General features: G+C 41.3%; 1 protein-coding gene across 17 annotated transcripts in view; it reads left to right on the top strand.

Annotated features, from left to right (window-relative positions):
* The window catches only part of col13a1 (collagen, type XIII, alpha 1), a 169877-nt gene that overhangs the window by 128084 nt on the left and 21985 nt on the right, over positions 1-19808 (top strand). For 12 of the 17 annotated variants that reach the window (XM_039783682.1, XM_039783675.1, XM_039783670.1 and 9 more), the window contains 19 exons: positions 1681-1716; positions 1809-1862; positions 2990-3076; positions 3208-3234; positions 3334-3369; positions 3478-3534; positions 3620-3643; positions 3734-3787; positions 6982-7026; positions 7211-7345; positions 8272-8343; positions 8555-8596; positions 8700-8750; positions 12012-12038; positions 12190-12276; positions 13519-13554; positions 15814-15867; positions 15966-16019; positions 17389-17424. In XM_039783682.1, coding sequence (XP_039639616.1) covers positions 1681-1716; positions 1809-1862; positions 2990-3076; positions 3208-3234; positions 3334-3369; positions 3478-3534; positions 3620-3643; positions 3734-3787; positions 6982-7026; positions 7211-7345; positions 8272-8343; positions 8555-8596; positions 8700-8750; positions 12012-12038; positions 12190-12276; positions 13519-13554; positions 15814-15867; positions 15966-16019; positions 17389-17424 — 1014 coding nt within the window. The remainder of the gene's footprint in view (positions 1-1680; positions 1717-1808; positions 1863-2989; positions 3077-3207; positions 3235-3333; positions 3370-3477; positions 3535-3619; positions 3644-3733; positions 3788-6981; positions 7027-7210; positions 7346-8271; positions 8344-8554; positions 8597-8699; positions 8751-12011; positions 12039-12189; positions 12277-13518; positions 13555-15813; positions 15868-15965; positions 16020-17388; positions 17425-19808) is intronic. The other 5 variants (XM_039783681.1, XM_039783684.1, XM_039783678.1 and 2 more) reach the window with 4 other exon arrangements.

Here is a 19808-nt window from a genome sequence, read left to right as displayed (position 1 = left end):
TGGCACTGTGGACATTACAATAGAACTCAACTTGTTTTTGGTTATTGTCCATGTTTTCATCTTAAACTTAATTGAAACATTTGGTTGCCAAAACATGTCTTGTTCAGTGTTCGGTAGCACCTCTTCAACCAAAGCTAGCTAGCACTAGCATTAGCTTATAACTTGAGGGAAAGTCTGTTGATATTTTGTACTGCCGTACATGCAGACAAATACCCGGCAGTACCCTGAGGTCTGTGTTAACTGGCCGGAAAATCTCTGCTGGAAGACTTGCGTGAGAAGGGTTGAAAATCAGCAACTTTCCATCTTTAGTGCTTAGCTTAGCGTTTAGCTTAGCGTTTAGCTTAGCGCAGCGCCGTTAAAACCGAAGAGACACTGGCTTTACCATGTCATCCTCCCCAGCTCTGCCCTTTTGTCCAAATATGGTCACTTCTGGCTCCAAAATACCAAGATGGCGTCATGCAAACACAAACTGCTGGCTTCTAAACAGCAGTCCACAAACAAATGGGTGACGTCACTGCTACGTAGAGCCATTACGTAGTGTGTGCATGTGTATGTGTGTTGTGTGTGTGTGTGTGTGTGCGTGCGTGCATGCGTGTGTGTGTGTGTGTGTGGCGGTGTCTGAGTGTGTGTTGGAGCGAGTGAGAGAGTGAAATGAATACAGAGCGATCCGTCTGAGCAGAGGAGAGTTTAAGTTAAACGTTAACAACACCTCTTTCCAGCGGGTTTGTGACATCAAACGTGACCCCCCCCCCCCCAGGGAAAAAAAACAGGCATACTCGTCTACTGGCAATGGGAAAGGAGGAGAGTTTTAGCAGGTTTTCCTGTATTTAAAGTGTACACACTAATTTTGGTGGAAAAAGGGTATACATTTGTGGTGTCCTGATCCTGTTATTAGTTATTAATGGGAAAGTACTCATTGATAAATGCTGGTTTATTTTGCATTTGGTAATTAAGTATTTGTATCTGTGGAAGCACTCTGCTAACACAGTTGACAGCATACTGATTCCACTGGGGCCTCTGCCAGCCAGCTATATGTCTGTGCTTGTGTGGTCACAGCTGTGACTGTTCATCATCTTTAAACCATCTACTCATTAGTCTGTAAAGAGGAGCAAGAACACAGATGAACCAAAAGGCTCGAGTGTGTTTCTTTTCTATTTTTAACAACCAATTTCAGAGTGTTCATCATGCTGTGGCTGGCACTTGATGGATGCTAATCAGTCCCAGTTTTTCATTTCACTGTATACATCTACATGAACAGATAGAGACAATGGGACCCTCAGCCCTCTTACACAGGAAAAGACACCCAGACTGAAAGAAACACATTTTGTTGTTGTTTTCAAATTTTGCGCTTTGCGGCTTAATACCAACTATAACAGAGGACAGATGTCTCTTTGTAGTCCTTGTGCATCTCACTGTGATTGTTTTGCATGTCTTCGTAGCCATTTGATTGACTTCCCTACAAGAAATATTATTTGTCCCTTCAGAGGCTCAGGCCCAGGGCTCCACTGGGCTGTGCCTAGTTTGCCCATTCTGTAATCTATCCATGCAATTGCATGAATAATTGCTTTCTACTGTATGTGTGTCTGCATGTCTTTTTCAATATCTTGAAGAAAAAAAAAAATCAACTGTTTTCTTCCTTTTCCACCATCTTTGACCTCTATGCCATCTTGGCCATGGTAGGGAGAACCAGGTTTCACGGGCGCTCCTGGGTTAAAGGTAAAGTCATTTCTAAGCAGTTTGTTTGGCAGTTATTACATACCCAATGAGAGAGATCAGCGGGTCGTAACTGTCTTTCTTCTACTGCAAAGGGCCAGGCTGGCATCCCTGGTATCCCTGGCATCCCTGGCAAGAGGGGCTACAGGGTAGGCCTGGAATGGAATGAGCACCCTAACTGTCTGCTTGTCCTTCTGTCAGTCATCCTTATTCTTCTAGTAACTGGATGTCTGTAAAACCACATGTTCATCACATCAGTGTTTTGTGTTTGTGACTGGCCAAAGCTCCAATTTAGACTCAATGTGCTTCGTTTTACCTTTCTGTGCTGTTAGCTGTGCTTCGCTTGGTGTTTGTTGGAGTGTTTAGGTCTTTACAACGCATGGTATAAATAGCCAACCTAAATGCCTTGCTTCAGAATTGTCTGAAAAGTCGTTTTTGTTGTGTTGTACAAACCTCACCATACTGTACCGTTTGTCAGTCAACACTCATACATACATTCTTTGATTTACTCTGAATCGAAGAAGGATTGTCTTAAATGTGTGGTGATCTGTGGGAATGTACCGAAATGTTAAACTAATCTCAACTCAAATCCACTTTCTAGTTTACTAACTTGTTATTTTATAGAGATGCCAACTACAGCTCACGTTCTCATTATCTGAGTTTTATCTGGGGATCCCACCTTTAGTGTCCAATAAGAGTTTCTGTTATAGAAATTGGAAGATTCAGATAAAAGTTATACACAAAGATATCACAGACTGACACCTTTGAAAACATCAGTATCCAGGACAGGATTAACAGCATTACATTGGACATCAAAATCCATATTAATCAGTCAAAATCCATTTATTATTGTATGTGTCTACAGTTGCGGTTCTAGACCATTTCAAATGGAGGGGCCAGGCTGGGGCCACATGTGATTTTATGGGTACCAAATATATTGAGCACAAGTGTTACATACTACCAACCCTCCATTGGTTTGGTTCTACAAAAGATTAGCAATACACATATGAAAATAAACACAAGAATACTCATTCAGTGTTAACCTACATTTTATGTATCACTGCACATGTATAATATCCCCCTCTTTGGGTATGAAGGTGGGGTTAAAAATGTATGAAAATATTTGCCAAAGTTAGGGGGGCCAGAGGGGGGTCGAGGCTTAATATTACAAAGTCACTTGTCACACTAGCCCCCCCACTAGAACCGCCACTGTGTGTCTGGTTAATAGTAATGATTGTGTTCCGTTCAGGTAAACACTGTTCTTTATGTATGGCAGGGTGAGAAAGGAGATCCGAGCATTGCAGCCCAGGGAATTAAAGGAGAACCAGGTTCACCAGGACTTCCAGGCCTAATGGGACCCAAGGTAAAGCGTAATAGTTTGATCAGTGGATAGATAGCTGCACACACAGCAATGCCTCCATCATAAATTAATAAACTAACACTTCAACAAAAGCTAGTGCTCATGGAAGTCACCTTACGATATTTCTATTACAGGGTGACACAGGCGACAAGGGAGAGAAGGTAGGATAAAACAGCATTATGGAAGGACTTTCCAAATACTAACACAAGCTGTGTGTGTTTATGGAGATTTTAAGTGTTGTTCCTTCATTTATCCTCTAGGGGGAAGCAGGCCTTGAGGGCCCAGCTGGACCAAGAGTAAGTCGCCCAAACAATGACAAATAATGATGCATAGTACACACAATATCCAATATCTAATCATTATGTTCATGTTGACGTTTACAAGTGGTCTTTTTCCTCTAACAGGGTCCTGCAGGCCCAACTGGGGAGCCAGGAAAGGCTGAAATCCAAAACAATGAAAATGTATGTAACTCATTAAGTTGCAACTTTATTACATATTTATTTTTTCATATTTATTTATATTGTAAAATGTAATATTCCTCCACAGGATATTCGCAACATACCCATGATGGTAAGTACTTTGTAGGGTTTATCACGACATATGCAAACACATTGCAGTAGTACAAATTCTGTTAAATGACATAAAATGTTCTGGCCCTAGGGCCCACCTGGATTACCTGGACCTCCAGGGACCCCGGGACTCCCTGGTACCAAGGTAAGAGACATTTTAGAGTGACAATTGCGACCTGCGCTGGGTTTTTATGTGTTATTTAATTTGTGTTTATGTGTTTGAGGCATGGTGGCCCAGTGGGTAGCACTGTGGCCTAACATCATGGGTCATCATGGGTTAAAATGCAGAGAAGGAATTTCGCTACATGTATGTGTATGTGACAATAAAGTACCTTTCCTTTTAATGATGTGCGTTCCATAGACAGATTAACCTGTTAAGGGGCCTGGGGGCAACAGCTGACTGTTGGGCCCCTATTCCCAGTGCTCAGATAACTGGCCCCAGGTTTTTTTTTATGTCAGTTTTTATGGGTAATGGGTATGATTATGCACCATGCACCATGAGTATAAAAACAGAAATAATGCACGTTTAAGGTCTTGACACAGGGCTACTTCTCGAGACTTGGCCAAAGGATTAGGTTATAATGCAGGCCTGTTTCAGTTCATATTGTATGTAAGTGCTGCAAATTCCCTAACAGTGTCTACACAGGAGGCGTAGCATGCAGCATGTTAGCAGAGCTGCAGCAGCAACCATAGGCTACATCTATGCCACTCGTTTTGGTTTAAAAACAAATATCTTTTGCTACATTTACGCCTCGTCTTCACACTACTCTGGCGTTTCTGAGCCTTTAAAACAGAGACATTTGGAAACACTGCTGCCCCCGTTTTGGTTTAAAAACTCTGGGATTGCCTTGTAGTCTGGACGGACACAAACATTTGGAAATGACGACACAGACATCCACATCAGTAAGTCTTATTGGATGGATAGCTCACATACCTTTCAGTAACAGTTCCACATCATCTTCGGTCCAAGCTAATAACTCCCTGCTCTTACTTTTCGCCAATGTTGTTTTTTCTCCAAAGTATTTTCTGAATTTTCAACTTATACATCCATAATTTTTAACGTCAGACAAAAAAAAAAAAATAACAAAACCTGACTTTATTTCAGAACAGTTTTCTGGATATTCTTAACAGACACGCACCTATTCGTAAATTTAGAATTAAGGGGTGGGACAATCACTGGTTTACTTCTGAGATATCTAATTTGCTCCACGAGAGAAATGTAGCCTGGGCAAAAGCAACGAGATCAGATACTGACGCTGACTGGCTTGTTTTCAGACGGTTGCGAAACAGATTCACTTCACTCTTCAGAAAAGCTAAAGCTGAATTTTACTTATCTGAAACCACTGAGAATCTAAATGACCCCAAAAAAATTCTGGATTTTGGAGAATTTCTTTCTTTTACACAGAGTACTTATACTTGTACTTTCATTGAATGTACCTCAAGCCCGGACAGAGTTGTTCAAAAAGGCTTTCATGTTTGCTGCACCTTCTACTTGGAATGACCTACAGAAAACAATCAAACTACAGTGTTTAATTCCCTTAAATTATTTTAAAGGTTATATTAAAACCATAGAACATAGAGTCCATCCACACGTGCAAATGTTTTAATTTATGGCACTTTTATTTAATTGAAATGTACCTGAGTTGTCTTGGCCTCTTTTGTGTTTGTTTTGTGATTGTAAATAGTTTTATATGTAACTACTTTGTTCTTCTATCTTGGCCAGGTCTCTCTTGAAAAAGAGATTTTATATCTCAGTGAGACTAACCTGGTTAAATAAAGGTTAAATAAAAAATAAATCTGCTTCATGTTTACACCGGACACACATCATGTGATATGTGCTGTCTGACGTGTTAATCTGACCAGAGATAAGTTCTGCTACGGACCTAAAACTCAGTTGGATTTATAAAAATTGAAGCACACCTGAATTCATTTAAATGAGGTCAGTTAGGCAGTAGGGCTGGGTTAAAATAAATATTGTCCAATTAAAATCGATCTTTGATATCGATTAAAAGATCAGTTTTGGGATTTTATTAATATATAGCTTTTTAACCATGGATGTATAAGGGAATTGTCACGATTGAAGACTGAAGAGGAGGCTTTTAAAAGTGCACAATTTATGTATTTATTAACAAGCACCAACATAATATCAAAATGTCAATTGCTGCAAAAACTGTTTTGCCTATTGCTCTACACTTTAGGATTGCCCAGCCCCTCCCTACAGAAAGGACCTAATGAGGCCAACCTGCATGCACTCTCCCTGATTAAGCTAGTGAGCAGCTGATCTACCCATCACATCACATAGCAAAACACAATGAACCCATCAAACCTGCTGAACAGGCCTATGTCAAATAATAAAGTAACAAATAAACTAAAACAATAACCTACAACATTACACTGAAATGAAGGATTAAGCAGACACAAAAAAAGTATTAATTTTGGGAACAGGGCCTAGTGAAAAGGGAGAAAGGAAGCCTTTTCACAGGCATCACGTAACAAGCTGGGAGTCGCAATTGCCGTACAAGTTTACTTTTACAGCATACGTTTTCTGAAAATCTCTTTTACAAAGCTACATCAAAAATGAACCTGGCTTAGGCTGGCATACCGGATGTACAGTGCTGGGATAAAGCCTGACCGCTCTTTCCGCTATCTATTTTGCAAGGGCAATGTTGCTGCATCCAGTTTGCGCTGCCCAGGACATTTGGGATTGGTTTAAAGAAATGCAAAAATGCCAGGGCGTTTTTTTCCTCTTTCCCAGAAAAGTAGCCAGACGATACTCCAATACTGACACAGTGATATGGAGATAGGTCTGTCAAGACCTGTGAGACTAAACCCTGCTCAACTCTTACCGCATTGCAATGCTACATCAACCAGCCGCATTGACCAATCAAATACATGGAAGCACACACTCCTGGTGGATTAACTTTTAACATCAATGCTGTATTTCTACAGTCTACCTTGTGACTATTGTGGCAAAGATAAATAGTTGCTGCCATGATTATTTTTCAGTGTTGTAAAATCAGTTTTTTTGTTTGGCATCCTAGAACTTTGTACCCCAATAATTTGCACTAGGAGCTATTATTGATAACCGTAAATGGTTCTGTTACTCAAATTGGACTTTCATTTTTCCCCTGTACCTGAGGAAGCATGCCCCGCCAACACAGCCCCTTGCATTGTTTTAATGCAGGGATTTTGTTCTGAACACCTGCTATAAAAATTGCAACTAATGAAATTACTAGAAACCAATTGACGTATATTGAATCTGGGCCCCCTGATGGGCTAAGGTCCTGGAACAGTTGCCTGCTTAGCCTAGTTGGTAATAAAGCCTTGGTGTGTCCTCAGGGTGAAGTTGGTCTGCCAGGTGCTCCAGGGCTGGACGGAGAGAAGGTAATACTTAGTTATCAGTACTTCATATTATCAGCCAGGCAATTAATGCATATTGTGATAGAAATTTATTAATTGTGATGACAATATGTAGTAATGATGATTTAAGCTCCCATTTTAAAATTCATGTAAAATATGTCTGTTAGGTACAATTCACTGAGTCAAACTTGATCTCTTGTGTTTTCAGGGACCCAGGGGAAAGCCTGGAGAGCCTGGTCCTGTAGGCCCAGCCGGTCCTGAAGGCCCCAGAGGGGAAAGTGGTGTCATGGGCTTTGCGGGACCCAAAGGAGACAAGGGAGACATGGGTCCATCTGGATCACCTGTGAGTGACTGTGTCAACCACACACCACACCACACCACACCACTGTCTGGGCTTCCCTGACCAAAGCCCAAGTCCCACAGCTGTCATTATCCAGAGGGAAGGCCTGGCGTTTTCCAGCTGCCCTCTTATTATCTAATTAGAGGCTCACTAGCTTGGAAGGGACCCCAGGAATGACACTGTGTTTAACTTTTAATTCACTGTGGCATGGATCCCAAATGTGCCCCCATATAAAGGCCTATGCTATTTGTAGCCTTGTGATACTTTGAGAGCCATGTTCTTTTGTATCCCGTATATCTGTATGTTTGATACTTAGCTATGTTACCTATTAAGGGAGGCATCTATTTTGCTCTTGGGTATACATCTTTTTTTTGTTAGGGTTTGTTTTTGATGAAGGATGGGCAGCATTGCGTTCCTGACTGTAGCATTTCCGTACAGCTGGATCTTGGGTTGTTCAAAAAAGATTGTCACAAAGATGCATCTGTGGATGATGATGTATAGGTATCCTCGATTGTTTTAGTAGGGTCCAACCACCGAGGTGTGCAAAGGTCTATATTGTAATTGAAAGAAGTAATATTAAAGTCCGAACCATCCAAAAAAAATGCTTTGACACTAGAAACAAACCGGACCTTGGTTGAGTTTGATCCAGAACGAGACTACCTCTTTTGGTCGGACAGAATTCCGGCTCTTTGTTCCGGACCGTGCTCCGGGGGAGATTTCACACCTGTAATTTTAGTTCAGCTCAAACTGAAGAGCCTGAAAGTCCGGACCAAATGAGGTAGGTGTGAAAGCCCCCTAAGATTGGATGAATATAAAACTTTCTTGTGTCTTTTTTTCTTTGATTCTAACATGAAGATGAACTCATCAGTCCCTGAATTAAAACGCTCTGCCGATATCGTGATGCCCATCTCCCCTTTCTTGTTCTGTAGGGTTTAGATGGCCCTACTGGTGAAAAGGGGGCTTCAGGGGCCCCTGGCCCTATTGGATTACCTGGCTCAATGGTACGCAATGGTGCCCCTCATGCTGCATCTGTCTGGATGCAGTATCTGACCTGGAAAAGGGGGAATAGTAGAAGATACTTTGTATTCACCCCAAATGCTGTGTGAAAATGTGCTGTGTTGCCTAATTTTTCATTCACTTAATAGTTTGCCTGACTAGGAAATACATTGACAATGTTTTGACTTTCTGTGTCTTCGCCTCCTCTTGTCACAGGGCCTAAAAGGTGCACCTGGAGATGGTGGAAGGTCAGAAATGGTAAGGGGTGGTCATTAACTTTACTTAAAATTAGAGCACAAGTTTGATGAGCAATATTTTCTGAGTTGAAACCTTCTGAGAGTGTTTGTGTGTCTGTATTTAGATCTATGGGCCTCCAGGGCCCCCAGGACCTCCAGGACCAGTTGGCCCAGCAGTGAGTCAAAATTTCATTCAACCCCTTAACCTTAACACTAGCCCACGCTTAAAGGCCCTGCACACTTGCAAAGAGTTTTTAGTTTACAGACAGGTGACGAAGACAAATGCTGTGTCTCAAGTTGGCACAATTATACTTGCTATTTTGAGTGCATAGTGCGTTCACACTGACGATGTAGAACAACATGAGGGGCACTACACGTATCTGGATGGCGCACCCTCAACGGTTGCCATCTTTGCTACGGAACCATCTTTCAAACTTGAGCGAAATGGCGACGCCATTCTATACAAATGTAATTTATACATGTGTTTAGTAGTAGTAGTCCCACTGTACTGTAGTCCAAACAAGCCCTTTTAAAGGAACACGCCGACTTATTGGGAATTTAGCTTATTCACCGTAACCCCCAGAGTAAGACAAGTCGATACATACCCTTCTCATCTCTGTGCGTGCTGTAAAGCTGTCTGACGGCTCCGGCATTAGCTTAGCCCAGCACAGATCCTGCAGGTTACTGGTTCCAACTAGCGCTACTTGTCTGACAGAAAGTGACAAATAATGCCAACATGTTCCTGTTTCTATGTTGTGATTTGTAAGTCATGGCGTGTACAAAAATAACGTACATGAGACACAGCCATCTTCTAACCGTAAACAAACCGGGAACTATATTCTCAGACAGGCTTGCTGCGAGCATATCACTCCGCCCAAGTACTATATTCTTCCGCCTGAGAATATAGTTCCTGGTTTGTTTACGGTTAGAAGATGGCTGTGTCTCATGTTAGGTTGTTTTTTGTACACGCTGTCACTCTACAAATCACAACATGTAAATAGGAACATGTTGGCATTATTTTGTCACTTATTCGGAGCAGTAGGATTACTGGAACCATTCACCTGCATGTTCTGTTATGGGCTGATGCCGCTGGAGCCGTCAGACAGCTTTACAGCACGCAGAGAGATGAGAAGGGTATGTATCGACTTGTCTTACTCTGGGGGTTACGGTGAATAAGCTAATAAGCCAATAAGTCGCCGTGTTCCTTTAACCCAGCCTCACCCAATTGGCACCCACCACCTGTACCGGTGGGTAGAGGGTGAGCCAAACTGAAGAAAAACAAGAAACTTGAATGTGGAAAATACCATTCCATGTAGATAAATGTGATTGCTGACATTCCTAGTTATATTATATATATATATATATATATATATATATATATACAAACATGTGCTTACACAACCACAAGCACCAACATAATATCAAAATGCCAATTACTGCAAAAACCGTGTTACCTATTGCTCTACACTTTAGGATTGCCCAGCCCCTCCCTACAGAAAGGACCTAATGAGGCCAACCTGCATTATGCACTCTCCAAAATTAAGCTAGTGATCAGCTGATCTACCACTAACACAAAACAGTATTCATTTTGGGAACAGGGTCCAGTGAAAAGGGAGAAAGGAAGCCTTTTCACATACACATTGTACATCTAAGTGTACTAACAGAAGTATCTGAATTGAGACAAAGACAAATATTCAATAGAATGCAGATGGATTCTATGTATGTAATTTGTATGATCATTTTAATTATATCCATCCCTTCCATAAGTACTTGCTGTTCAGCAGTGGTGGAAGAAGTGTTCAGATCCTTTACATAAGTAAAAGTACTAATTCCACAATGTAAAAATACTCTGTTACAAGTAAATGTAATGCAGTAAACAGTGACATGTAAACAGTTACGTTCGATTACCTAGTTTGCATGACCTCGGATGCCTGCGCCATTACCTCGAGCCAAACCCCAGAAGCTTTTTCCTGGGTCTAACATTGGGAGAGTTAAGCGTAGTAGTCGCTGAATAGCTTAGCCGCAGGCTAATGGAGAATTGTCTCTTAACATTACCCCTAATAATGCCGAAATGTCATTACCAGAGGTTAATTAGTATATATAGTTTGTTCTCATAAAGACGGATTGAAGAAAGTATTGTAGTCCCAGAAGTGTATGTAAATAACACTTGCCTGCTGGCTTCTGCTCTTCGCTGCTGCTGCTGCTGTTACTACCGGGCAGTAAGGTGCTTAGGGACATCTACAAATTACAACAACCGAAAGAGATGCAACAAAATTATTTATTAATTTAATGATTAAATAAGGTAATGTCTCCAAACTTACCTCAATTATTACTTGTCTCCTGCTAGTTATACTACAGCACTTACTTTAAAAAATAAGTTAAATTAAAAAATATTTTTGTTGCATCTCTTTTCGGTGTTGTAATTTGTAGATGTCCCTAAGCATTCGTCTCACAGCAGCAACAACAACAGCAGAGAGCAGAAGAGAGCAGGCAAGTGTTATTTACATAAACTTCTGGTGTACTTACAAACTTTCCAATCCATCGTTTTATGAGTGCATAACCTATATATACTAGTGTAGACCTTTGGTATCATTTCGGGCATTATTAGTGGGGTAATGTTAAGAGACACTTCGGATCCATTAGCCTCTGCGCTAAGCTATTCAGCGGCTAACGCTACTCCACGCTAACTCTCCCAATGTTAGACCCAGGTGAAAAAAGCTTCTGGGGGGGTGTTTGACTCGAGGTCATGGTGCAAAGGACCCTAGGGTGAAATTACTCCGAACCATCACTTTAAGTAAAAGTATGTAAGTATCATCAGGAAAATGTAGTTAAAGTATTAAAAGTAAAAGTATTTGATTCCAAAAAGAGAAACAGTTGTGTGTTTAATGGTCTAATCATTTCAGTTGGACTTGTAGGCCGTTATATTGTTGGCTAGTTTACTTCAGAATTAAACAGTAAAGTAACTAGCAACTAAAGCTGTAACAGATGAATGTAGTGGAGTAACTAAAGTAACTAGTAACTAAAGCTGTGACAGATGAATGTAGTGGAGTAACTAAAGTAACTAGTAACTAAAGCTGTGACAGATGAATGTAGTGGAGTAACTAAAGTAACTAGTAACTAAAGCTGTAACAGATGAATGTAGTTGAGAAAAAGTACAATATTTCTCTCTGAAATGTAGCGGAGTTGAAGTAGAAAGTGGCATGAAAAGAAAAGACATATTTCTACTTAAGTACAGTAATTGAGTAAATGTACATAGTTATATTCAACCACTGCTGTTCACTACCTGTTCAGGTTATCCAATTCGTTACTGCAAGCTATTTTTCACGTGGCTTAAATTTGTATTTGTACTATTGATCTTTTGGGGCTCAGTGGTGTGCACTGGCCACAAGTGAGTTAGAGTACAGACTGTGTCAGTAAACTGTTTTTGTTCCATCCAGGGAGCTCAAGGATTTTCAGGGCCTAAGGTGAGATATTGTTCCTATATTGTAAAATAATACCTACAGTACCTGCTCCTGGTTTTATTACATCTGCCACCATTCATACATACATTCTACAGCATAGCCATCCAATGCATGACAGTGTAAGGATGGGATTTTATCTCGTCCTGTCTCTCAGGGAGAACCAGGCATAGGCATTAGAGGAGAAAAGGGAGCGACGGGTCAGAAGGGCGACAAGGGAGACAGAGGCCATCTTGGACTTCCTGTAAGTACACTGCACTTCCTGTCTGTTCATAAGTCTCAGAGCTCTTTCTTCTATTTGTGTTACATCCTGTTGTCAAGTTTTCTTACTTAATCTTGATTATTTTAGGGATTATGTCACGGCTTCAGTGCAAAAATGTTAGCAATATGCAAAATCAACCTTGAAGCCCACATTGCTTCAACCCTGTAGTTTAGGATCAGTAACTGGATTGGATTAAACTTTAAAAGTCATTTATTTACAATGTATACAGTCGCTCCCAGGTAAAAAACAGATTTTCTTTGGCCATAAATTCGTTTGTTCTATGTCCTCCTATTTGAGTAATGTTTGCTAAAGCTACAGTACGCTGAGCAGCTGTTTTAGTAAATAACAACCTTTTTGAGAAAATTGAACTACATATTTTGGAGCTTTTTTTTTAAACAATTGTCTTGAGTAGGGCCGCTGGGCTTTGGGCTGAGGGCCACAGACAGGGTCAGGCTGTTCTCATGAACCATTTGTACACATAGCTACAAAAAGTAATGCTGTGTAATTCAAATGTGGTCCACATATTTATTACCGTATGCATCACATCAACTGCCGCTGTGCAAGTCTGCGGAGATCCGTGTAGGGGGGAGGTCAGGGTGGATGGGTGGGTCTTAAGATACAGGGCTTTTCAGTGTGGGTGCAGAGTTCATGTCCAGGGAGAGGGGACGAGGGGAAACACAAGACTTTCACCCAGGAAACGGGTGTTCGTGTCCTGGGAGTACTACTCAAGGGGACAGGTGTTTTAACCCTAACCAAAACCTTTTTTTTTCTAAACTAAATTTTTTGTTGTGGTGCCTAAACTTAAATGTTGTCGCCTCAGGAACGTCACCTTTTGAAAACTTAACTGCAACGGTTGCGTTGTAATTTCGGGGGATATCATACAAACCTTTTTATGAGAATGCGTTGACAGGGTAGAGAAGGCAGAAAGTATTAAGAGACAGACTGGCACATTGAATGTGAAAACAGTCCTAGCGTTACTATGAGCCATGACAGGGCCGGAGACTTGATGAGCACTGAAAGAAATGACTCCCATCTACTGTCACTCACTTTGCCTCCACCTCCACCACTCGTCACCCTTCATTTGTCATCATCTGAATGTGTTTTTGAAGTCACTTGAATCACAGCTTCACTCACTCCACCTTCCCCTCCACCTTCACCACCCCCTTCTCCCCCACCATCTCCCCCCATCATCTCTGCTCTCTAACTGTGTACAACGCTATACAGGGGGCTCATGGGTTAGACGGCAGACCGGGTCCAGTGGTGAGTGGCGCACCCCCCCCACCCTTCTCCTACTCTTCCTCATCCTCCTCCTCCTCCACCTCCACCTCCACCCCCCTGCTACAGCTTGCTTGATGTCTGTTATGTCTGCTTGTCATGTCCGCTTGCTTTCCTGCTTCCCATGCTTGTCATGTCTCTATTTCTTCCTGAAGCAGCTCTGTGAGGACAGGACTGTTCAGGATTGGGTTCTGAGGATTCACTGGCATGACGACAAAAACAAGGCAACTCTACGTCAGCATTTTGCTCCCATGGTTTATATTGACAACCCCTACAGAAATCATTTGAGCTGGCCAGAACAACTTTTCTCCAACTCTAAAACTCCAAACTAAGCAAAGAAAAACATCCCATAGCCTACAATTGGGACAAAGTAGAACATACTTTCAGCAGATATAACAGCAAATACAAAAATATGGTTGAGGTAGTGCTGCAAAGATTAATCGATTTGTTGACAACTAATACATTTAATCTGCAACTGTTTTTTACAAATGGTTTGAGCCATTTTCTATGAACAATTTCTATGAAAAAACTCCTGGATTCCAGTTCTGTGAGAGTAAACTGAACATCTTTGAGTTGTGGACAAAGGTGTGCAACGGGCTTTGAGTTATGTTTTCTCCGTTCAGTGGGTGTGTCTCTCTTTTATTGGCTGTGTCACAGGTGATACCCAATCAGCAGAGACGTGTCTGTAAACTCGTGGTGATATAAAGACAGAGTGCTTGCGCACACAACAAGGTGTTCAACGCACCCCTGCTTCAAGTTTTGAAAACCGTGTTGCTACGTTTTGTTGGGGCTGAACGTGGCCCTGGTAAATGAAACTCAACACTTCCTGCACAGATGTTTCACATTAAAAGCCTTCCAGTGGCTCAACCAGCATAATCCTACCCTTAGGCTACGCTGTGAAAACCAATGGAAACGCTGCACATGTCATTTTGTTAGTACTGACTTTTCTGCACACTGCCTGTTTTCAGGATTAAATTCAACGGTCATGTGACTGATCGTTGTAGTAACGGTGTTTCAAATCAGAGCTGACAGGGCAATCGACTTGAGGTACACAGAGAAGAACATATAACAAGCACATATAGAGAAAGATAGGGTAAAACTCAGTGCTAACATTCAAATTATTCAATGGATCCACAAAATACAAAGGCTTTTATTGTGAAACACCTGTAGGAAGTTTTGAGTTTTATTGACAGTACAGCATATATATATATATATATATATATATATATATATATATTAGAGTATTTCTGTTAAAACGAGAAACTCAGACCTATGAAGTATGGCATGACTCTTTTGTCCTGCTAATAGCATTCGTGCTGTAGAAATGTACCATGCAGAATTTGCCCTGAATTCAATTCATGGTATTGGGTTTTTCTGCCTTTCCTTTATAATGCTGGACACAGCCATGTATTCATTTAATACTGGCTTTTATTTGAGCATATACAGTTTAAACCCCATACATTTGTAATTTTTGTTTAGCCCAAGATAAAAACATAAGCATTTTGTGGTTATATATAAAATATTGTAATATCTTGATATCGGTCCAAACAAATCATAAGCAACCATGGCTGCTCTGGGTTTGTAGCATCATATTAGGCTAATAGTCTGTCAAAATATCCTAAAATCTGTTCATAGTCTCCCACAACTAGCGTGGCATGTTGCCTAGTTCTGCTTTGATTTTCCATCTTGGACATCATACCAGTGTACATCCTCAGTCCTCAATCCTGCCTCAACAGTTTCCTGCATCATGATGCTGAATCGGCAGCAGTGGGCTGCAGAGTTGCCATTGCTAAGAACTATCCTGCAAGGAGCATGCAAAGATGCCCGTGCTGCATGTTGACATGTCCTACAGTACACTTGGACAGCTTGATTCCATACAGCACTGTACAATCTGGATATGCCTGAGATGCAAGGTCTTCCTCTCCAATCCTGACTGCTACTCAGACAGAGAACTGCAGCTGTTGACATTTTATTCAATTTCCCTCGTTTTTAACAGACAGTGGTTCCACAAGCTTGGTGTGTTAATGCTACAGGTGTACAGCAAATTCTGTCCTAGCCCTTTTTCTGTCACTCCAGATTCATGAAGAAATTCATCTAAATGGTCCATGACATTATCTTTTGTGGCATCTATTCATTTCCACCCGAAAGCTTGTTGATTTACTGATTTGAGGCGTTTTACTATGATATTTTCTCATTCTATTCTGCGTGTATACAGGTATTTATTTTCCGTTTTCTGTTTTAAAGGGTCTAATCGGACCATCAGGTGTGTCAGGGCCAGCAGGACCAAAGGGAGAGAGAGTGAGTATTTTTGTTTGTGTGTTTTCTGTTTTGATTCTAAAATTCCCAAAAAACGTTTTAGGACAATATACACTTTGGATTTTGTCTGGTCACAACAGGGTGAAAAGGGAGATGCAGGATTACCAGGACCAATCGGGCCTCAAGGCATCCCTGTAAGTCTGAAATTCCATTTTAAATATTGATCACAACAGGAAGCATTTAGCTCTTTGAAAGCTGTATGTTTATCACAATAGGACTTCTGACAGAGGCTGACATGATGACAGGCTGAGACCAATACTGATGTAGCCTTAGCTGTTAGTTAGGCTGCAGGGTGACCAAAGTTTGTGCCATCATCCATCTCATTAAATTAACTGCATATCAAAATGAAAGAACAATGAAGGAACTATTCCGATTCGGTTTCTGCTGGTATGATTTGAAATTGTGAGGCAACATTCAGACAAGGGGATGCTCAAACAAGAAGAAGGATAACAAAGTTATTATCATGTCAAAGGTTTGCATTTGAATACATTCACATTAAGGGCTTCTCACAGAGACCAAATGACTACGTTTTCAGTCCAAAAGCCTCAAATCCACTATTCTCCTCTGGCGTTTGTTCTCTGGCAGGCTGTATCTCACTGTACAATAATTCAATTCAATTCAATTTTATTTATAGTATCAAATCATAACATAAGTTATCTCGAGACACTTTACAGATAGAGTAGGTCTAGACCACACTCTATAATTTACAAAGCCCCAACAATTCCAACAATTCCAGTAATTCCCTCAAGAGCAAGCAGTGGCGCGGCGGAGGGAAAAACTCCCTCTTGGGAAGAAACCTCGGACAGACCCAGGCTCTTGGTGGCGGTGTCTGACGAGCCGGTTGGGGGTGTGATGAACAGTGGCGATAGTAGTCACATTAATAATGGAACAGTGACTGGATGTAGCGGGAAGCTGCAGGGTTCAGCAGGACGCAGCATGACATTGCAGGGCATCGCTGAGCTCAGCAGGGAGTGCAGCAGGACCACGGCGACAGCTGCAACCAGGGGCTTGGTGCCAAGTTCTCCAAGGAAATACGCTGGGGGAAAAAGCATAAGGACTCGGGGAGTAAACTCCCCAGAAGCTAGGATTAGTAACAAGCATTTCTGGGACGGGCTGCACACAAATAGTAATAGTAATAGTAATAGTAACAGTAATAGAAAGGGAGAGGAGAGAGCAGCTCAGTGTGTCAAAGGAAGGAAGTCCCCCGGCAGTCTAGGACTATAACAGCGTAACTATAACAGGTAACTAAGAGAGACAGGTCATAATAATATGACTATGAGGACAGGACCTTTGAGATGCTGCACTTAGTCTTGCTTTTTAATATTTTTTTACTACACAAATAAGAAGCGTAGTACAAAACCATCTACTGGGACTGCTTGCACATACTGTATGTGACAGGCCAGGCTGTTGCTGACGTCGCATTGCATTCAGGGTTATTATAGTAAACTAAACCTAAAATGAAAATAAGCAGCCACTGATGTTATCTCTTATTTCTTTTCGCAGGGTTTAGTAGGACCACAAGGACTCAAAGGAAACCGGGTAAGATAGCACCCATAGCGCTGTGCCAGTTATACAGATAGCAGAAGCGAGGGCATGAATCTGGCTAATGGACACACTTTACATCCCATTTGTGGAATACACACAGAGCAGGTCACCTCTATGCTTTTACTCATTCAATTCAGCAGCTGAACTCCACTCTATTAAAACTCATAGTAAACACACCAGGCTGGTATTTGCATCAACAACATTATTTAACCTCTGCCGGTATTGTTGCCACGGCCTTGTGGGGCCTAACAGGTCAGCTGAGCTGCAGGGTTGTGACAACTTCAAAGACACTCTCAAGCAGGAGACGAGATTTAAATGAATATCACTAAATGGGATGTTCTCTTTGATATCCAGCATGAAAAGAAAGCCAGATGAGTCAGACAGTTTGCTTTGATTTGTTTTCAATGATCCTGAATAATTCACGTCAAGATGTATCTTGCCTTTTCTGAGGCAAATGTATTTGTTTTGCAGTGGCTTTGTTTTGACGGTCTTGGATGCACTTCAGAGTAAACTTTAACAGATTAAATGCCCTGAATAATGTATGCTAATATTTCAGAATTGATTTTCCTTTATCAAAGATAAATACAAAATACATTAGAGATTGTCTTAAACAGTTCTCCTGTTTTATTGTCTTTTATGTGACATCATAATGAAGATTCAGTTTAGACTTGAAAGTGAGAGATGGATATCACTCTCATGTCTGTGCATTTAAAACAGCTTCAACCAATATATTTACAACCATGGATCAAATCAGTAGGCTATGTGTAAGGGGTGAAAGGTGTTCCACAATGAATTATCACCATCTCTGCAAGTTCTGCAGAGCTTTATCTCATCTAATCTTATTTTTTATATCCTAGTTCCGCTCATGGTTGTTTATAGACCGCAATGTAACTGCTTTGGTTCACTCTCACTGCTCCATAGCATTGTTTCCAGCAGCAGCTGTTTTCAGAGAGAGAGCTCTGTACGCTACCTGTCCTGCTCCAAACAGCAGACAATCCTTTGGTCTGACTTAGTTGATGAGTCTGTAAACTTGGAGCGATTTCCCCCTTGGTTGGGTTTCGTTTTACTCTTGGAAATGAAATGAACGTTCCAAAAGATATTTACTTAACAGACAAAAATGAGATTGATATCCATCTTCTCTCAAAAATAAAGCAAATATGCATATTTCCCAAAATATTGAACAATTCCTTTAACTGGCACTGGATATCAAAACAGCCCTGCAAAATGATAATGTGTCAAACAGTATTTCACCTCCAGTTTGCGCTGTTTATAATGTCCATACCCTTCCTCTAAGAGAATGTTTCTGTTTCCTTCCCATTAACCTGTGACTCTCTTAATATTTCCACTCCCATCTTTTAAATCCTCACATTTCATAAGCTCTCTCAGCACATTCAACTGGCATCTTTTCAAATATTTTCAGTGAACAGCTACAGAAACAAGAACACACTTCTGTTAAATTGCGACTGTCCAGTTGAAAGTGTTGAAGACCAAGCTATGGGATAGTGTTGGTGTTTTTACTCTTTGTCCTGTCTTCCTTTGTTTCCGCAGGTCTTCCTATCCCCTTTTCCTTCCCTGCGCCTTGCTCTGTGGCCCGTGGCTCTTTTTATTGCCGGGGTTGCCCTCTCTCCCTCTCAAACCTTGGCCTCCTGCTCCTCCTCCTCCTGCATTCTAATGTAGTCCTGGGTTAATCTTCCTCCTCTTACACCTCCTCTTTACTCCTCCTACTCCTACTTACCAGTAGCCTACCTCTCCCTTGCAACTTTCATTTAGTCCCTCCACCCCTTGACCCATACCCAAAATCGGCAAGCAGTGCTCTCCCATCACTGTCAAAATGTATGCTACAGTACATTTTGATGATGCTAGCACACCAAAAATGATGCATGCTTCTGAGCCTGTCATTCTTATGACAGTTTACTTTGTTAGAGTTAGGTGAAATTCCACACACACTGAACCTCTCGACATGTCATATTTGTATTACTGGCATGATTTGCAAACTACTAAAAGGTCATGCAGTGGGCTTCATAATTTCCCAAGTGGCACAACAACTCAATCAAAGAATAGCAAAACTGCACACAGAACCATTTCATGTCACTGACAGTGACTGCATGAACCTATCTCATCTCTGAATGGGAGCCTCTGCTACTAGCAACACTCACACTCACAGCTAGCCTTTGCATTTGAGCCATTTGAGACAAGCCTTAAACCTGATGAAAGTCTAAAACATGAGGTTCCAGTTGTGTAGGGGATGCTCAGACAGCAATGGGAGAACATTGCAGTCAGACTGCATATTATTGTGTATTCCCTATCTATAATGTTTGTAATTTCTTTATCTGATCCCTCACAGCCTTTCTGGTGAGCAGGTGTCGGTACAGTGACGA

This window comes from Perca fluviatilis, chromosome 19 (genome assembly GCF_010015445.1).
Source record: "Perca fluviatilis chromosome 19, GENO_Pfluv_1.0, whole genome shotgun sequence".
In the NCBI taxonomy this organism is placed as follows: Eukaryota; Metazoa; Chordata; class Actinopteri; order Perciformes; family Percidae; genus Perca; species Perca fluviatilis.
Note: the sequence above shows the minus strand (reverse complement) of the source record. Positions and strands in the feature narration are given on the sequence as shown.